Here is a 16,551-nt window from a genome sequence, read left to right on the forward strand (position 1 = left end):
ATAAGTGACCCTATAGAAATGGACACAAGTATAAGAAAATCATTTTATGGACAACTTTATATAAAAGACTAGATAATTTATTTAAATGGGAAAATTCCTAGAAAGAAAAATGCAATCAAAACTAACTCAGGAATAAATAGAATAACTGAATAGGCTTACAAATAATTATGTTGAATTAGCAATAAAATATCTTCCAAATAGAAAAACCTAGGCCCAGATGGCTTCATAGATAAACTCTTTAAAATATTTAAAGAAAAATTAATACCAATCCTTTATAAAATCTTTCAGAAAATAAAGAAAGAAGGGATGCTTCTTGAGGTATTCACTGAGTGCAGTATTATCCTAATACTAAAGCAAGAAAAATGTATCATTAGAAAATATTCCTATAGATCAATATGCTCATGGGCATAGTTGTAAAAATTATTAACAAAATGTTAGAAAACAAATAACAGCAATACTTAGAAACCATTATATACTATAATCAAGTGAGACTTATGTTGACTCAGGACATCAAGGTTGTTTTATCTTCTGAAAACTAGTTAATGTAATACACCATATTTATAGAATGCAAAACACCATCACATAATATTCTTAATAAAAATAGAAAAATCAATAAACAAAACTCAATTTCCGGGGCGCCTGGGTGGCGCAGTCGGTTAAGCGTCCGACTTCAGCCAGGTCACGACCTCGCGGTCTGTGAGTTCGAGCCCCGCGTCGGGCTCTGGGCTGATGGCTCAGAGCCTGGAGCCTGTTTCCGATTCTGTGTCTCCCTCTCTCTCTGCCCCTCCCCCGTTCATGCTCTGTCTCTCTCTGTCCCAAAAATAAACGTTGAAAAAAAAAAAAATTAAAAAAAAAAAAACTCAATTTCCATAAGAAAGAAAAAAAAAAGCAAGCAAGCAAGAAACTCTCAATACCCTAGATATAAATAGGAATTCCCTCCAACTGATCAAGGGCATCTATAAAGTGTATCTGTGCAAACCTATACCTAACAACATCCTTAATAGTGAAAGACAGAATGCTTATCCTTTGTGATTAAAATGCCTACTCTTATACTTCTAGTCAACATTGTACTAGAAATTCTAGCCACTGCAATAAAGTAAGAAAAAGAAATTAATGTCATGCAGATTAGAAAGAATGAAAACTATCTTAATTACAAATGGCATTAACTTACATGTAGAAAATCCTAAGGAATTTACAAAACTAATAAACAAGTTCAGCATGGTTGCTGGGTACAAGATCATAATAAAAAAAAGTCAATTGTATTTTTATGTAGTAGCAATATTACATATTAAGAAATTAAGAAATTTAAAAAAATTAAGAAATTAAGAAAATAATTTTGTCAAAAAGAATAAAATACTTAAGAATAAGCTTAAGGAAAAGCATAATAAGGCCCATATATCAGAAACTTCAAAACATTGATAAGAAAAGTTAAGGAACATCTAAGTAAATGATGAGATGATTCATGTTTACATATTAAAAGACTTAATATTAAGATGTCCTTTCTTCACAAATTGATGCTTAGATTTAATACAATCCTTATCAAGACTCCAGCAGGATTACTTTATAAAATTTGACAAACTGATCATCAAACTTAAATGGAAATACAGAGGACCTAGAATACCCAAAAACTTTTTATAAAAGGACAATGTTAGAAGACTTATAGCATCAAGTTTCAAACTTATCATAAAATTCCAGTATCACAATAGTATGTTATCGGCGTAAGGATAGATAATATAGAGCAATAGAACAAAATAGAAAATATAAGAAAACTCTTACAGATGTGGTCAGTTGATTTTTGACAAATATATCAAGGCAATTTAGTAGGGAAAGTCTTTTCCACAAATGGTGCTGACATAATTGGTCTCAGCTAGGACAAAATAATGTTCTGGTACAGTGCCAAAAAACAACAACAACAAAAAAGACATAACACCAACTTAGATCCTTATATTACACCACAAAAAAGTTAAGTCAGATTATTATACACGGAAATAGTTCCAGTTTTGATGAGGAAAATATTTCCTAGATATGGCACCCAAAGCACTACTTAAAATAAAAAAATTGATATGATACATTATCAAAATTTTTAAAAATAGTCTTTGAATGACAAAAAATGAAAAGAAAGCTGTATACTTGCGGGGAGGGGGGGGGAATTACATTTATATACCTAAAGAAGAACTTGTGTCCAAATATAAATAATGTAAAGAACTCTTACAAATCAACAATAAAAAATCGAACAAAAAATGGATGAAAATTTGAACAGACACTTCGCTGAAGGAAAATATAGGATTAGCTAATTAGCACATAGACAGATGCTCAACATGTTTAGTCATTAGGGAAACAGAAATTAAAACTATAATATGGGGGCATCTGGGTGGCTCAGTCTGTTAACCCTCTGAATCTTGATTTCAGCTCAGGTCACAATCTCATGGTATGTGAGATGGAGCCCTCCATGCTGTCAGTGTGGAGCCTGCTTGGGGTTCTCTCTCTCCCTTTCTCTCTGCCCTGCCCCTGCTCTCTAAATAAATAAATAAATAAATAAATAAATAAATAAATAAATAAATTTTAGAAACATACAACATGTTGTATGGAACCACAAAAGACCCTAAATAGCCAAAGTAATGTTGAAAAAGAAAATCAAAGCTGGAGGCATCACAATCCTGGACTTTAGCCTGTACTCCAGTACAGACTGTAATCATAAAGACAGTATGGTATTGGCACAAAAACAGACACATAGAACAGTGCAGTAGAATAGAGAACAAGAAATGGACCCTCAAATGTATGACCAACTAATCTTCAACAAAGCAGGAAAAAGTATACAATGGAAAAAAAAAAAACAGTCTCTAGCAAATGGTGCCAGGAGAACTGGACAGCAACATGCAGAAGAATGAAACTGGACCACTTTATTACACCATACACAAAAATAAATTCAAAATGGATGAAAGGCCTAAATGTGAGACAGGAAAGCATCAAAATCCTAGAAGAGAAAACAGGTAACAACCTCTTTTACCTCAGGCATAGCAAATTCTTACTTGACACGTCTCTGAAGGCAAGAGAAACAAAATTAAAAATTAACTATTGAGACCTCATCAAGATAAGAAGCTTCTGCACAGCAAAAGAAACAATCAACAAAACTAAAAGACAACCAACGGAATGGAAGAAGATATTTGCAAATGACATATTGGGTAGAGGGTTAGTATCCAAAATCTATAAAGCACTTACGAAACTCAACACCCAAAAAACCAATAATCCAATGAAGAAATGGGCAAAAGGCATGAATAGACACTTTCCAAAGAAGACATCCAGATGCTCAACATTGGCTCATCATCAGGGAAATACAAATCAAAACTACATTGAGATACCACCTCACACTGGTCAGAGTGGCTAAAATTACCAATTCAGGAAAGAACAGATGTTGGTGAGGATGGAGAAAGGGGAACTCTTTTGCACTGTTGGTGGGAATGCAAACTGGTGCAGCCACTCTGGAAAACAGTATGGAAGTTCCTCAAAAAATTAAAGATACAACTGCCCTACAACCCAGCAATAGCACTACTAGGAATTTATCCAAAAAATATAGGAGTGCTGATTCATGGGAGAACATGTACCTGAATATTTATAGCAGCACTATCAACAATAGCAAAATTATGGGAAGAGCCCAAATGTCCATCAACTGGTGAATGGATAAATAATAAGTGGGATATTTATAAAATGCAATACTACTTGGCAATGAAAAAGAATGAAATCTTCCCATTTGCAATGACATGGATGGAACTGGAGGGTATTATCCTAAGTGAAATAAGTCGGTTAGAGAAAGACAGATATCATATGTTTTCACTCATATGTGGAAGTTGAGAAACTTAGCAGGGCACTGTGGGGGAAGGAAAAATAAATAGTTACAAACAGAGAGGGAGGCAAACCATAAGAGACCTTTAAATACAGACAACAAACTGAGGATGGAAGGGGTGAAGAAAATGGGTGATGGGCATTGAGGAAGGCACTTGTTGGGATGAGCACTGGGTGCTTCATGTAAGTGATGAATCATGGAAATCTACTCCCAAAGCCAAGAGCACACTGTATACACTGCATGTTAGCTAACTTGACAATAAATTATATTTAAAAATGAAACTAAAAAGTAAATAAATAAAACCCTGCAATATGATATCACAAGAACATAACAGAATGTTTATAATCAAAATACTGAAAAAATGGTGAAAATGAGAAGAAATGGAATATAAAAATATACAGCCACTTTAGAAAACAGTTTGGTAGTTTCTTAAACAATTAAACATGTACTTAACATAAACCCAGTCATTCTACTCCTAGGTATATACCCAAGAGAAATAAAAAAAGATCTATACAAAGGATTTTAGTGTATGTTCATAGCCATCTCATTCTTAATAGCAAGATAATAGCAGTACACACATATATCAACTATTAAATGAATAAATAAAATGTGGTATATGCATGGAATACTATTTATCAATTAAAAAGCGGCTAACTACCAATACATGAAACAGTGTGAATGAACCCTAGAAACATTCTAGGTGAAAAAGCTACACACAAAACACTACATATTTTATGATACCTTTTACATGAAATTTCTAGAAAAGGACACTGTGCAGAAAGAAAGCATATCAGAGGTTGCCTAGGGTTCGCTGTAGGAATGAGTGAGAATTGACTCCAAACAGCTATAAGGAATCTAGATTCTGATTATGGTTACACATTAATAAATTTACTAAATATCGAACCACAGAATTAGAATAGTTGAATTTTATGGTGTGTAAAGTTAAGCTCTTAAGAAAAATTTGCAGCATCTCACAAGTCCATGTAAATTCATAACTATTAGGCAAATGAACTTAAAGTGAGCATACAGAAAGAAATTGATTTAAGTTTAAAAAATTGAATTTGAGATATTTAGCCAGGATGCAGGAAAGAGAGCTAGATATCATCGTGGTGTATACATTATTGAAGGTTTTCTCCTAAATCTGTCAGCCCAAATTATGGAATTAAATAAAAATAGAAAATAAAATGTTATAAAAATAGGTAATGCTAAGTGGGTTATAATGAAGTAGCCTCCTTTACTATTGCACGTGAACATCTTTCACAAGCACATTAAATTTATTTTTCATGATCGTCTTTTTTAAGGTCAAAGGGGAAGGCTATACCCCAGTGGGAGAGGTTTAAGTCTCTCCTCTGAAGAGATGACATTTGCAGTGTCTACCCTTCCAGTACAGAAGATACTGGTGACAAAATCAAAACTCAGAAGGTGGGTTTTAAGAGGGAGAAAAAATTCTAAATTCTTTCTGAGTCTGAGTAGTGATGGAGTCGTGTGGGAGGAGACTACAGAAGGTCACTGACACCATGTAGTTATATCAAAAATAAAATGAGAGGAGCTTGGATGGTTCAGTCGGTTAAGCATCCAACTCTTGATTACGGCTCAGGTCATGATCTCACAGTTTATGGGATGGAGCCCAGTGCAGAGCCTGCTTAGAATTCTCTCCCTCCCTCTCTTTCTGCCCTTCTCTTGCTCATGTACTCTCTCTCTCTCTCTTTCAAAATAAATATTTTAAAAAGTAAATAAATTAAAAAAAAAAAAACTTCAGTCTGAAACCATGAAACCTAAAAGAAATTTTAAAACAGGGGTGCTTGAGTGGTTCAGTCGGTTGTGTCTGACTTCGGCTCAGGTCATGATCTTGCGATCTGTGAGTTGAAGCCCCGTGTTGGGCTCTGTGCTGACAGCTCAGAGCCTGGAGCCTGCTTCGGATTCTGTGTCTCCCTCTCTCTCTCTGCCCCTCCCCTGCTCATGCTCTGTCTCTCTCTCTGTCAAAAATAAATAAACATTAAAAAAATTAAAAATTTAAAACAATAACCAGGGCATACTTTATTTGATCCCTTCTCATGACATAATACAAGTTTAAAATGAGAAAAAAAAAAAGGTTTTTGAAATCTTCACATTAATTTGTAGGTGGCAGGAGAATTTGCTGAATTGAAATTACCTGGATTGGGATACGACTGTGTGTCCAGAATTTCTCTCACTACTTACTCACCATTTGCTCTTCAGTATCCACCTAGCACATTGCCTGGTACACACCAGATAATCAATCTACAGTTGATGAATGAATGAGTACCTCATGATTTTCAAAGTTTTTTGGTGGAATTAAGATTTTAATGACTAACCTATTGAATATTTAACATCTATTGGCAAACACTGATCTGTTAAATGCACCTTGGTGTCATTTCTGGATGGACCTAATAAACAGACCATTAAGATAGCCGAGTTAGTCATTTCTTATGTTTTTATTTTATTTTAAAAAATATTTATTTCTTTATTTTGAGAGGGAGAGAGAGCACACATGCAAGCAGAAGAGGGACAGAGAGAGGGGGAGAGAGAGAACCCCAAGCAGGCTCCAGACTGATAGCGTGGAGCCAGATGCAGGGCTTGGTCTCACAAACCCATGAGATCATGACTTGAGCCAAAATAAGATTCAGACACTTAACTGACTGAGCCACCCAGGTGCCCATTTCTCGCATTTTTATTATCAGCCCTACAAAACATATTCCTCCTGAATACTCCATTTCCTACCCTATATCCCTCCCATCTCCCTAGATATTTAGCATGTATGTGTTTATTTCTATACAGTTTGGCTAGTCATATTTGTATTTTTATGGCCCTGTCACTGTGCCTATATAGTTACTTATTGTTTTTATGTGCTTGGTCATGATTTTTTCATGTTTTTCTTGTAATCCCATTGTGTCATAAGTGTCCTAAAGTATCTGAAAATTTGTTATACAATGTAAAACACTGGCTAAATGTAAGGTATTAAAGATACAAAACTGAAATCAACATTTTGAGGACAATGGATCAATTTAAATTGAATTCTTTTTAAAATTCTACGTGTACTTAATAAAGTATAAGAAAAATCAGTACAAGTGGAATAGGAAATGATTATATACAGGTAACCTATGGTTACAGATATACTTTGTGCTATAATTGGGATATTAAGTTTACTCAGTAAGTTAGTGCATTTTGCTCAGCTTTATGTTTCGTTATTTGAGAAACACAGCATAAAGTAAACTGTAGCATTAAAAGCCAGCTTCATTGCAATTTATTTTTATAGCATAGTGCAAAACAACCCAAGCTGAAAGTACATACAGGCACTCAGACTTAAATCCCTAAAGGTAAGAAAGTAGTTCCATAAACAGATGTGATCATGGATTCTGAGTTTATTTGCTTGTGGCAAAAATAAAAGTACCAACTCAATAAGTTTTAATTTATAGGCATCTCCACCAGAAAACCTTTGGGCACTTTGAACAAAACTGACTAAAAATAAAATTTAGTGAAAAAACAACAACAACAACAACAAAAAAAAACCCCAACCTAATCTGCCCCATTCTCCACTCACACGAGGGAATATAAATTCTCACCTGGGTAGATGAGAGATTTCCTTATGTCTTTTCTAGGTGATTTCCTGGAACAGTAGCTATGCTCTGCTCTAGAAGAGAATTTTATGATTGGGGGCATTCCTGGACATTTGAGAATATGAGAGAGGAGCTATGGATGGTGACTCTACCTCTAGGTTTTCTGATCACCACAGCCCCATAGGTTAGCTATGGTCATGCAGACATGTAGAGCCTTTCTGTTCTCACCCAAAGGAAATATTATTTGCCCATTTTCCTTAGCAGAAAGTTCATGTATATATAAACTGGGCTCATACCTAAACCTGAACATCAGGAAATTCTATGATTGTATCACTGGTCATATGATAGACTGGAAATCCTTATATTTCTTCTGTAAATAAAAGAATAGACACGTATGAGGGCCTGACCTTGCAGGCCTACTTACCTCACATTTTGTTCCTCCAGGGTCTCACTTGTGAATTCCAGTATGTCAGCAGCTGTTCCCACAAACATAAGGAGAAGTTGAGAGAGTTGGTCCCTAGTGATCCCGCCTCCAATGGGTAGAAGCCATCTTCCAATTATGAGCATTAGCAAGAATGTCTGATGGAGTCCCAAAGTCCAAACTTTTTCACATACTGTAGATAAGTTATTTACAAAAACTTTGGCCTGTGTAACAGAAATGTCATACAGAGAGAAGGACCATGAGCTGCCACCTTGGAAAGTGATGCCATGTTCACCATGGCTTTCAATCCACAGTTTTTGTGGAAGGTCATTTTCATAAAAATGATTCTTCACTTACTAAAGAAAATAAAGCTCCTTTCAACTGAAGACTCTGGAGAAAAAAAGCTAAGATGGTTCTTAAAATGGGGCAGCCTTATAAGAAGTAATTTAAACCTCACACTTGCTAGTAGGATTGTAACATTTGGTATTTAAAGAGCCAATCTGATGACGTTTTAAAGATCACTTCTCATTTTACTTTCTCTGTAACAAAGTATGACACAACACATAGCAAAACTTTTTAAATACCATATTAAAATCACAAAAAAAATCCTTGTATTTTTCTTTCAGAGATTTCAAGTCTGAATTTAGTAATCTGGAAATATTTTAACATGGTAAAAATCTCTTGTTTTTTATTGCTCTAAAACACTGCTCCATCAAATGAGAGAATGTATAATAATGTTTATTAATTACGTAAATGTAAAGAAAGAGACTAACTATAGTTACTATTTTTATTTTGAACATTTAACATAATTGAAAAATCTATAAGCTAGCAACCAAATTTTATTCTGCCTTTAATCTTGGACTCTGAGAAAAATTTACACCCCTTTCTTGTTTTCTGAATGATATCTCTTGCCTGTTTAACTTCTAAATCAGTTTTAAAATATATTACTGGCCCTCAGAGGCTATAATCTTTTAAAGACCAGGAATGTTGGTCTCCAGTGGATTGGATAGTTGATTCTGATTTATACAAGTAACTTGACTATGTTTGTGCAAATCTATTTACTCCTCTCAATTACTTACTGATGTACAGGTAAAGGCAGGATAAGACAAGGCAGGATGCTAACCTGATTGAAGCCACGCATGAAGATCAGTGATCTTGCCTTTACACACTATTTCCTATTTCTTCTATGAGACTTCATATACATCTTACTCAATTCTTTTTTTTATGTTTATTTATTTTTGAGAGAGAGAGGGACAGAGTGTGAGTGGGAGAGGGGCAGAGAGAGAAGGAGACACAGAATCTGAAGCACGCTCCAGGCTCTGAGCTGGCAGCACAGAGCCTGACGCAGGGCTTGAACTCATGAACCGCGAGATCATGACCTGAGCCAAAGTCAGACACTTAACCGACTGAGCCACCCAAGTGCCCCATACATCCTACTTAATTCTTATAGGAAGCATACTAGTGGGGTAAATATTAATACTTTCAACTGTCAGATGAAAAACTGAGATACAGAGAGATTAAGTGATTTTTTCAAAGTGATGTCAGTCAGCTGTGACGGGAGCTTGATTTAGAATCCATGAATTAGACTGAATTAAATCTCTTAGAATCAATAATCTATCTTATTGTTGAAACCATGGCTCATTGGTACAGGCCTGGGCCTTGAGTCTCTCTCCCATATATCATTTCCTAATAGGCCATGGTTAGTTTGACAAATATCAGGCATGTGAAGAACAAAGAAGTAATTCTATTTTGGCTGAAAATCTTCCCTATTTTATTAATGTAAACTCCTAAAATATATACAGGACAGATCCCAATCTTTTAACTATATCATTCCTTTACCAAAAATATGTATCTCCCTTTGTGCATACATTGTCTGACCTAAGTGTTACAGGTTACTTAATGCTGCAAGTTAAATATACCTATTAATATACAGGTATATTAGATATATATGACTATTATGCATGTTAAATGTGTTTAATAAATATAAAAATACAATTGTTTTGCAAAATCCTGAGCAAACAATTAAATGATTGGCAAATTTCCTCAGGAAAGAATGAGCTGCAAGGTGTAGAGCATGTTATTCTCACCAAATGAAAAGGTGATTTGCCAGATCCTTTAAAATACAGTGGAAAAAGCTCTCACCGTCTTAATGAGATCATCTGCTCCATTGGCTTGTTCACTTGACATCAAAGTTTGATTGAAGTTTTCTTTGCTGCTGGTATTTTGTGACATCCCTTCAGATTGGCTACTGCAATGCTAAGAATTTTGTAAAAAGGCAATATGTAAAAAAAAAAAAACAAAAACACAATAGGTAGAGTTCCAAGTGGCTTCAATTATCTAAGCAATTATGAGTAGATATGCGGAGTTTACACAGCATGCATAAACATTTCCAAAAATCAGATTATAGTCTTGAGATAGAAAACCACTTTTCAATTAATATGAGAGCAGACTCAACTATACATGTTTTATTTTCCCACAAGTCTATGAGGATGTAGAAGCTCCAAGTTCATTGTGCAGAGCTGTAGAATGTTTTAAGTTTTAATTTTAATTCCAATTAATACACATACAGTGTTATATTAGTTTCAGGTGTACAATATAGTGATTTAACAATTTCATACATCACCCAGTGCTCATCTCAAGTGCACTCCTTAATCCTGATCACCTATTTAACTCACCCCCACCCCCACCCCAGCTCCTCTCTGGTAACCATCAATTTGTTCTCTATAATTGTCCGGTTTTTTTGTTTGTTTGTTTTGTCTCTCTTTTTTCCCCCACTTTGATCATTTGTTTTTTTCTTATATTCCACATATGAGTGAAATTATATGGTATTTGTCTTTCTCTGACTGGCTTATTTCACTTAGCATTATACTCTCTAGCTTTATCCATGTCATTGCAAATGGCAAGATTTCAGTCTTTTATATGGCTGAATAATATTCCGTTGAATATATATACCACCTCTTCTTTATCCATTCATTTATCGATGGACACTTGGGCTGCTTCCATAATTGGTCTATTATAAATATGCTGCCATAAAAATAGGGGTGAATATATCCCTTTAAATTAGTGTTTTGTATTAATCGGGTAAATACCTCATAGTACAATTGCTGGATCCTAAGGTAGTTCTAGCTTTAACTTTCTGAGGAACCTTCATACTGTTTTCCACATTGGCTGCACCAGTTTGCATTCCCATCAACAGTGCACAAGGGTTCGTTTTTCTCCACATCCTCGCCAACACTGTTCTTTCTTGTGTTTTTGATTTTAGCCATTCTGACACGTGTGAGGTCATATCTCATTATAGCTCTGATTTGCATTTCCCTGATGATAAGTGGTGATGTGCATCTTTTCACGTGTCTTTTGGCCATCTGTATGTCTTCTTTGGAGAAATATCTGTTCATGACTTCTGCCCATTTTTAATTGGATTATTTGGTTTTTGGGTGTTGAGTTTTAGAAGTATATATATATACATATATATATATATATTTTGGATACTAACCCCTTCTCAGATATGTCATTTCCAAACATCTTCTCCCATTCAATAGGTTGCCTTTTAGTTTTGTTGTTTCCTTCACTGTGCTGAGCTTTTTATTTTGATGTAGTCCCAGTAGTTTATTTTTGCTTTTGTTTCCCTTGCCTCAGGAGACAAATCCCAGAAAAAAATTGCTACAGCCAATGTCAAAGATGTTAATGCCTGTGTCCTCTTCCAGGATTTTTATGGTTTCAGGTGTCACATTTAGGTCTTTAATCCATTTTGAATTTATTTTTGTGTGTGGTGTAAGAAAGTGGTCCAAGTTCATTTTTCTGCATGTTGCTGTCCAGTTTTCCCAGCACCACTTGTTGAAGAGACAGTCTTTTTCCCATTGAATATTCTTTCTTGCTTTGTCAAAGATTAGTTGACCATATAGTTGTGGGTTCTTTTCTGGCCTTTCTATTCTGTTCTACTGATCTACATGTCTGTTTTTGTGCCAGTACCATACTGTCTTGATCACTACAACTTTGTAATGCAACTTGAACTCTGGAATTGTGATGCCTCCAGCTTTGCTTTTCTTTTTTTAAGATTGCTTTGGCTATTTGAGGTCTTAGGTGGATCCAGACAAATTTTAGGACTGTTTGTTCTAGTTCTGTGAAAACTGCTGTTGGTATTTGAGAGCTGTACAATTTATGGAGTCATAGTTGGGTTTCCTTTCTTGAATCCTGGAACAATTGCAAAACAAATCAACAACCAATGACAGCATTAAAACATGTATGATCTTGGCCAAAGTGTTGATTCTAAGAGTTTATTTCTTGTCCAGAAGGCTCTTTATCTAAAATACCATTTGCTTAGGTCGGTAATCCAATTACATTCAATCTTGCCTGTTAAGCACTGTAACAATCAAAAGAATTATCATGTTCACCCATCAAAATATACATTTTAGTGGCAGTTTGAAAGTCAACTTAGGTTTACGAAAAATTTGACAAAGACCTAAACTAAATGTTTTCCCCCCTCACTCTTTCATTTTGTGTGTAAATTTCTGCAGGTGGACTGTGCATGATTTTTATCCAGATGCTGGGAATCTGAGGTAGAGAAAAGATTTATAAGAGAGAAAAGGGGTGGCACTTGAAAATGTAGTGGTAGCCACTGATTATTTCACACACTGTTTAAAAAAAAAAAGATTGAAGATTTTGTTTTAAACACCTGCAGGGCTAACATACTTTTGAAACATACACAAACAGATGCACACAGCACTGCCATCACCACCACCAGCACCACATATCCACACTCATGTATTTGGGTTTAGAGAAACTATTTTTTTTCAAATGCTAATGCTGTGAGAAGTATATTTTTCTTAATTATTTTGGATACTGCATCGATCATTAAATAAACCACTTGAAAAAGTAAAAAGAAATGTCAAGAAGCTATTTTTTTTTCTAGTCTCTCCCAAAACAACTAGTGTTATGAGTGAAATGACAAGAATAATTAGGAAAAATGGCCATGTGCCATATCTCTAAAAGCAAAAATCCAGCTGTTTGCACACTATTTTTTTCTGTACAGCTAAGGCTCCAAGAAAAGATAATGAAGATAAAAAATTCAATCTTTGAACCAAGCAACAAATCCTCATTGCATAGTAGCTTTGTGAGAATCAAATAGGCAATAGGAAACAAATTTTGACCACTTTATTTGCAGGCATGAAAGCACAGTGTATATTAAAAATGGTGACCTTCATATGTTTTTTTACATCCTTATCACCAAAAATCCATAGACATATTATTTAAACAAAGTCATCTGCACTGCAGTAGCAAATAGCTTTGTAGTCCATATTAAGATATTACAACCTATCTGAGTCCCATTCCATTCTTGTAATTCTACTTACTACAAAATGATGAAATTTTCCTTTAAGTGGCAACTGCATTTGGACAGCAAAAACCAACTGGTTTGATGCCTACAACCTAACCCAACTTGTATTGTTTTCATGGTAATATTATTTACATTTCGCGTTGTATAGGTGAGTCATGTAGATGTTCTGGGTACCAACAAGCCACTTTTTCATGGGCTATGTCTTAAAAACTCTTACTAGCTTCAAAAATATTCCTTTGGGTCAAACCAGACTAAAACACCTTCAAGACTAGAAACTTTTCATTGCTTTAATTTTGCTACTTTGTAAATAGACTTGAGAGTTACGGTCATAGTTGTTTTCAGCTATGTAGACCTAGCCAGATTCAGAAATGAAGGCACAGAATTGATCATTTAAGATTTGGAATCTCTTCATGAAATAGGTCAAGATGTTTTACGAATGCCAAAACACAGGTTAGAACTTTTAGGATGTAGAATACATGGAAAATGTGAAAAGAAACTAATTATTCTTTCCTGTCATGAAAAAAAAGTCAGATGATTTTGATTCAAAACTCCTGTAAAACATAGAACATGTAACTGAGAAAGGCAGTGTGGGTTAACAGAGCAGGGATCAAGGCCTAGGTGCTAAGCCCCAGAATTCTTACTGATTAGCTGAGCAGGCCTTGAGAAAATTACTTAATCTTTCTGAGTCTTAGCCATCCTCTTTTATAAAGTAGAAATATATATATATATATATATATATATATATATACACCATGCCTAACTTATGGAGTTCCTGAGTTCATAAAGGAGAAAATGTATTTGAAAATACTTTTGGAAAAAAAAGGATGATATAAAGAAAAGTGGTTATTATCACAACCAAACATTTTTAAATGAATGGACTAAGAGAATTGCTGTGCCTCCCTTTTTTCTGCCATTTATTTTCCTTAGATGCAATTCCACTACTGTTTTGTCTCTCTTTCTCTTACTTTTTTCTACTTCCATCTCTGCCCACCCTGCCCAATTCAATCTTTGGGCATTCATTTTAATTTTTAGTGTCAAAATGAGTCAAATCCATTACTACTAAAGGTCCAATTTCTTTTGTAGTATGAAAATTAGAGAGGTACTGCCTGGGGCTCAAAAATCTTTTTTTTATTAAAAAGAGAGCTTTTGGTTGCATGCTATTTGTTGTAATGGGATTTGACCTGTATATCAATTAACTGTGCAATGCATTTATATTATAAAAGCGTTTGGGGAAATGAATTGTTATTGTGGATGATAGTCATGTTATAGAATTGGATGTGAAGGAAAGAAATGATTCAAATCACCAGAGCTTATTTCCATAACCCTGAAAGTTGTAAGTAGTAAGGAAATTGAAACAGTCCCCTAACTCCTCATGGTACAGTTTTAAAAACCATGATAACTTGAACCAGTCTATCTATTGTTACAAAAATATTTTTGCCACAGACATAGAGATAGCCTATGACTTTAATACTTTTTAAATAGGAGATTTAAGGCAGATAAATGTTTTCTTTATGCCTGTTTTATTGGTGTGTGCTTGTGGAATTCTTCAAAAATAGTCCATAGAGTTAAATTCCCCTGTGTGTACCTAAAATTTGGAACATTTTCCAGATGCAGTTTGAATATCTGAAACATACACAAGAGGCTTAACTTTACTATAAAATGATTGACTGTAGGAAAGAAATCTGTATAGGGGCAAAGTCTTATCTTGACTAAAGCATTTTATCAGTAAAGGTACTAAAATTATACCATAGCGAAAGTTCATCTGTAACCTAGTTCCTTTATCCACGCTCTGAAGATGTGAAGTGTGGTCTGGAATCTGATGGGATCTGCCATCCACAGTATGGAGCCTTAATAACAACAGATTGTGAGACTATTCCAAGAGCCTGAGACTTAGGGTTGCCCATGTGAGAAGCAACTCGCTTAGCAGCTCTTTCTTTATATATAGATTAGGGACTCTTATTGGAAACCACTATTTTTTAAATCAGTGTGGTCCTCATACATATAGTCCACCTTTCCCAATGGTGGGTGCCATACTCCTCTCCTTTACCCTGAGTGTCTGGCTCCAGAATAGAATTCCTATTTCACTAAAACAGATCATAGGACTTTAGGACTCTCAAAAGGGAATCTTTTGTAATCTGTAAGCCCTAAATTTTAAGATAGACTATTTCAAATAGACCCTCTAAGTTTGACTGTATTTACATAGCAGGGTATAGACAATGGGTTTCTATTTTTTTTTTTTTTTTGCTATTTTTAAAAATATTTCAGAGTATGCTGGATTATTGAGCCCTGCCCATTCTTGGTACAATATAGAAACTCATTAAATCTGTAAAGTTTAAAACCAAATTTTTACACACAGCCTGCCCCCATATAAACTCTAGCATATTCGGAGGTTAGGGGATGCTTAGGAACAAGATCTCTAACATAAATTGTTAATTAATTATGTAATTTTAAATCTTAAACAAATGTAACATTTTTATTGGTTTTGACAGATTGTGAATTCACTTTCTTTTGCTAATGGCCTCTTACTTATTCAATTCTTGATAACTCCAATTCCTCTGAGACATGCATTTCTGAAACAAATTGGATTATAGTATGAAAGTAGTTTATTGATGAATTTTCCACTTTCCTACTTTCCAAAAGGCCATACCTGGGTCTCATGGTGCATTTCAAGAAGCCATAATGATGGAACAATGCTAATCAGATATATAAATATGGCTGGTGAAAACCTGTGGAAGAAGAGAAAAAGATAGTTTCGTTTTTACAAAAAAAAAAATTTAAAGAAAACAAAACAAATGCACATACCCTGATCACATCCAGTCAATCCTCTTTATCTCAAGTGTTCATTTCAATGGGGAAAAAAGCATTATGTGATTTCTGCCATATGGATTATAGAGAAACAAAGTAACTGCAAAAGGCACTAGCAGCTGTCATTCTCACTGAATTTCTAATCCAATTAATAGAAGTTAATTTTAATATGGTTTAATGGGACACTGCCAACTAGTTGCAGGCACAAAACTGGATATTTTGTGTTTAATATGTTTTACAGATAGCAAATACAGCAACAGTAAATCTTCTTGGATTTCTCAGCATTGCAATTTCAGGAAAATTGGCTGCATTTTTTAATATTAACCTAGAATTCTGAAAGCTCAAATAGTAACATCCTGCTAGAACACAAAAATCAGATGATAATGAATAGGAATGAGCAAAATCTACTGACTGTATCTGCTAAGCCTAGTGAAAATAAAAATGCAAACAAACAACAACACATGAAGTGCTCGGTATTTTTTTAAAGCTATCTACATTCATTATTTCTGGCTCAAAATTCCGAGGGCAGTTCAAATAGTGGGCCTTTATAATCAAAAATAATCAGTTTCAAATATCA

General features: G+C 34.6%; 1 protein-coding gene across 1 annotated transcript in view; it reads right to left on the minus strand.

The window, feature by feature from the left end:
* TMEM26 (transmembrane protein 26) overlaps positions 1–16,551 on the minus strand; it is a 48,118-nt gene that overhangs the window by 16,533 nt on the left and 15,034 nt on the right. Inside the window, exons 2-4 of the mRNA XM_047072820.1 lie at positions 15,817–15,895; positions 9,980–10,093; positions 7,841–8,061 (exon numbers count right to left, since the gene is read on the minus strand). Coding sequence (XP_046928776.1) covers positions 7,841–8,061; positions 9,980–10,093; positions 15,817–15,895 — 414 coding nt within the window. The remainder of the gene's footprint in view (positions 1–7,840; positions 8,062–9,979; positions 10,094–15,816; positions 15,896–16,551) is intronic.

This window comes from Lynx rufus, unplaced genomic scaffold (assembly GCF_022079265.1).
Source record: "Lynx rufus isolate CCGP_SWC_20201006 ecotype Redwood Valley unplaced genomic scaffold, mLynRuf1.p SCAF_11, whole genome shotgun sequence".
NCBI classification, from domain to species: domain Eukaryota; kingdom Metazoa; phylum Chordata; class Mammalia; order Carnivora; family Felidae; genus Lynx; species Lynx rufus.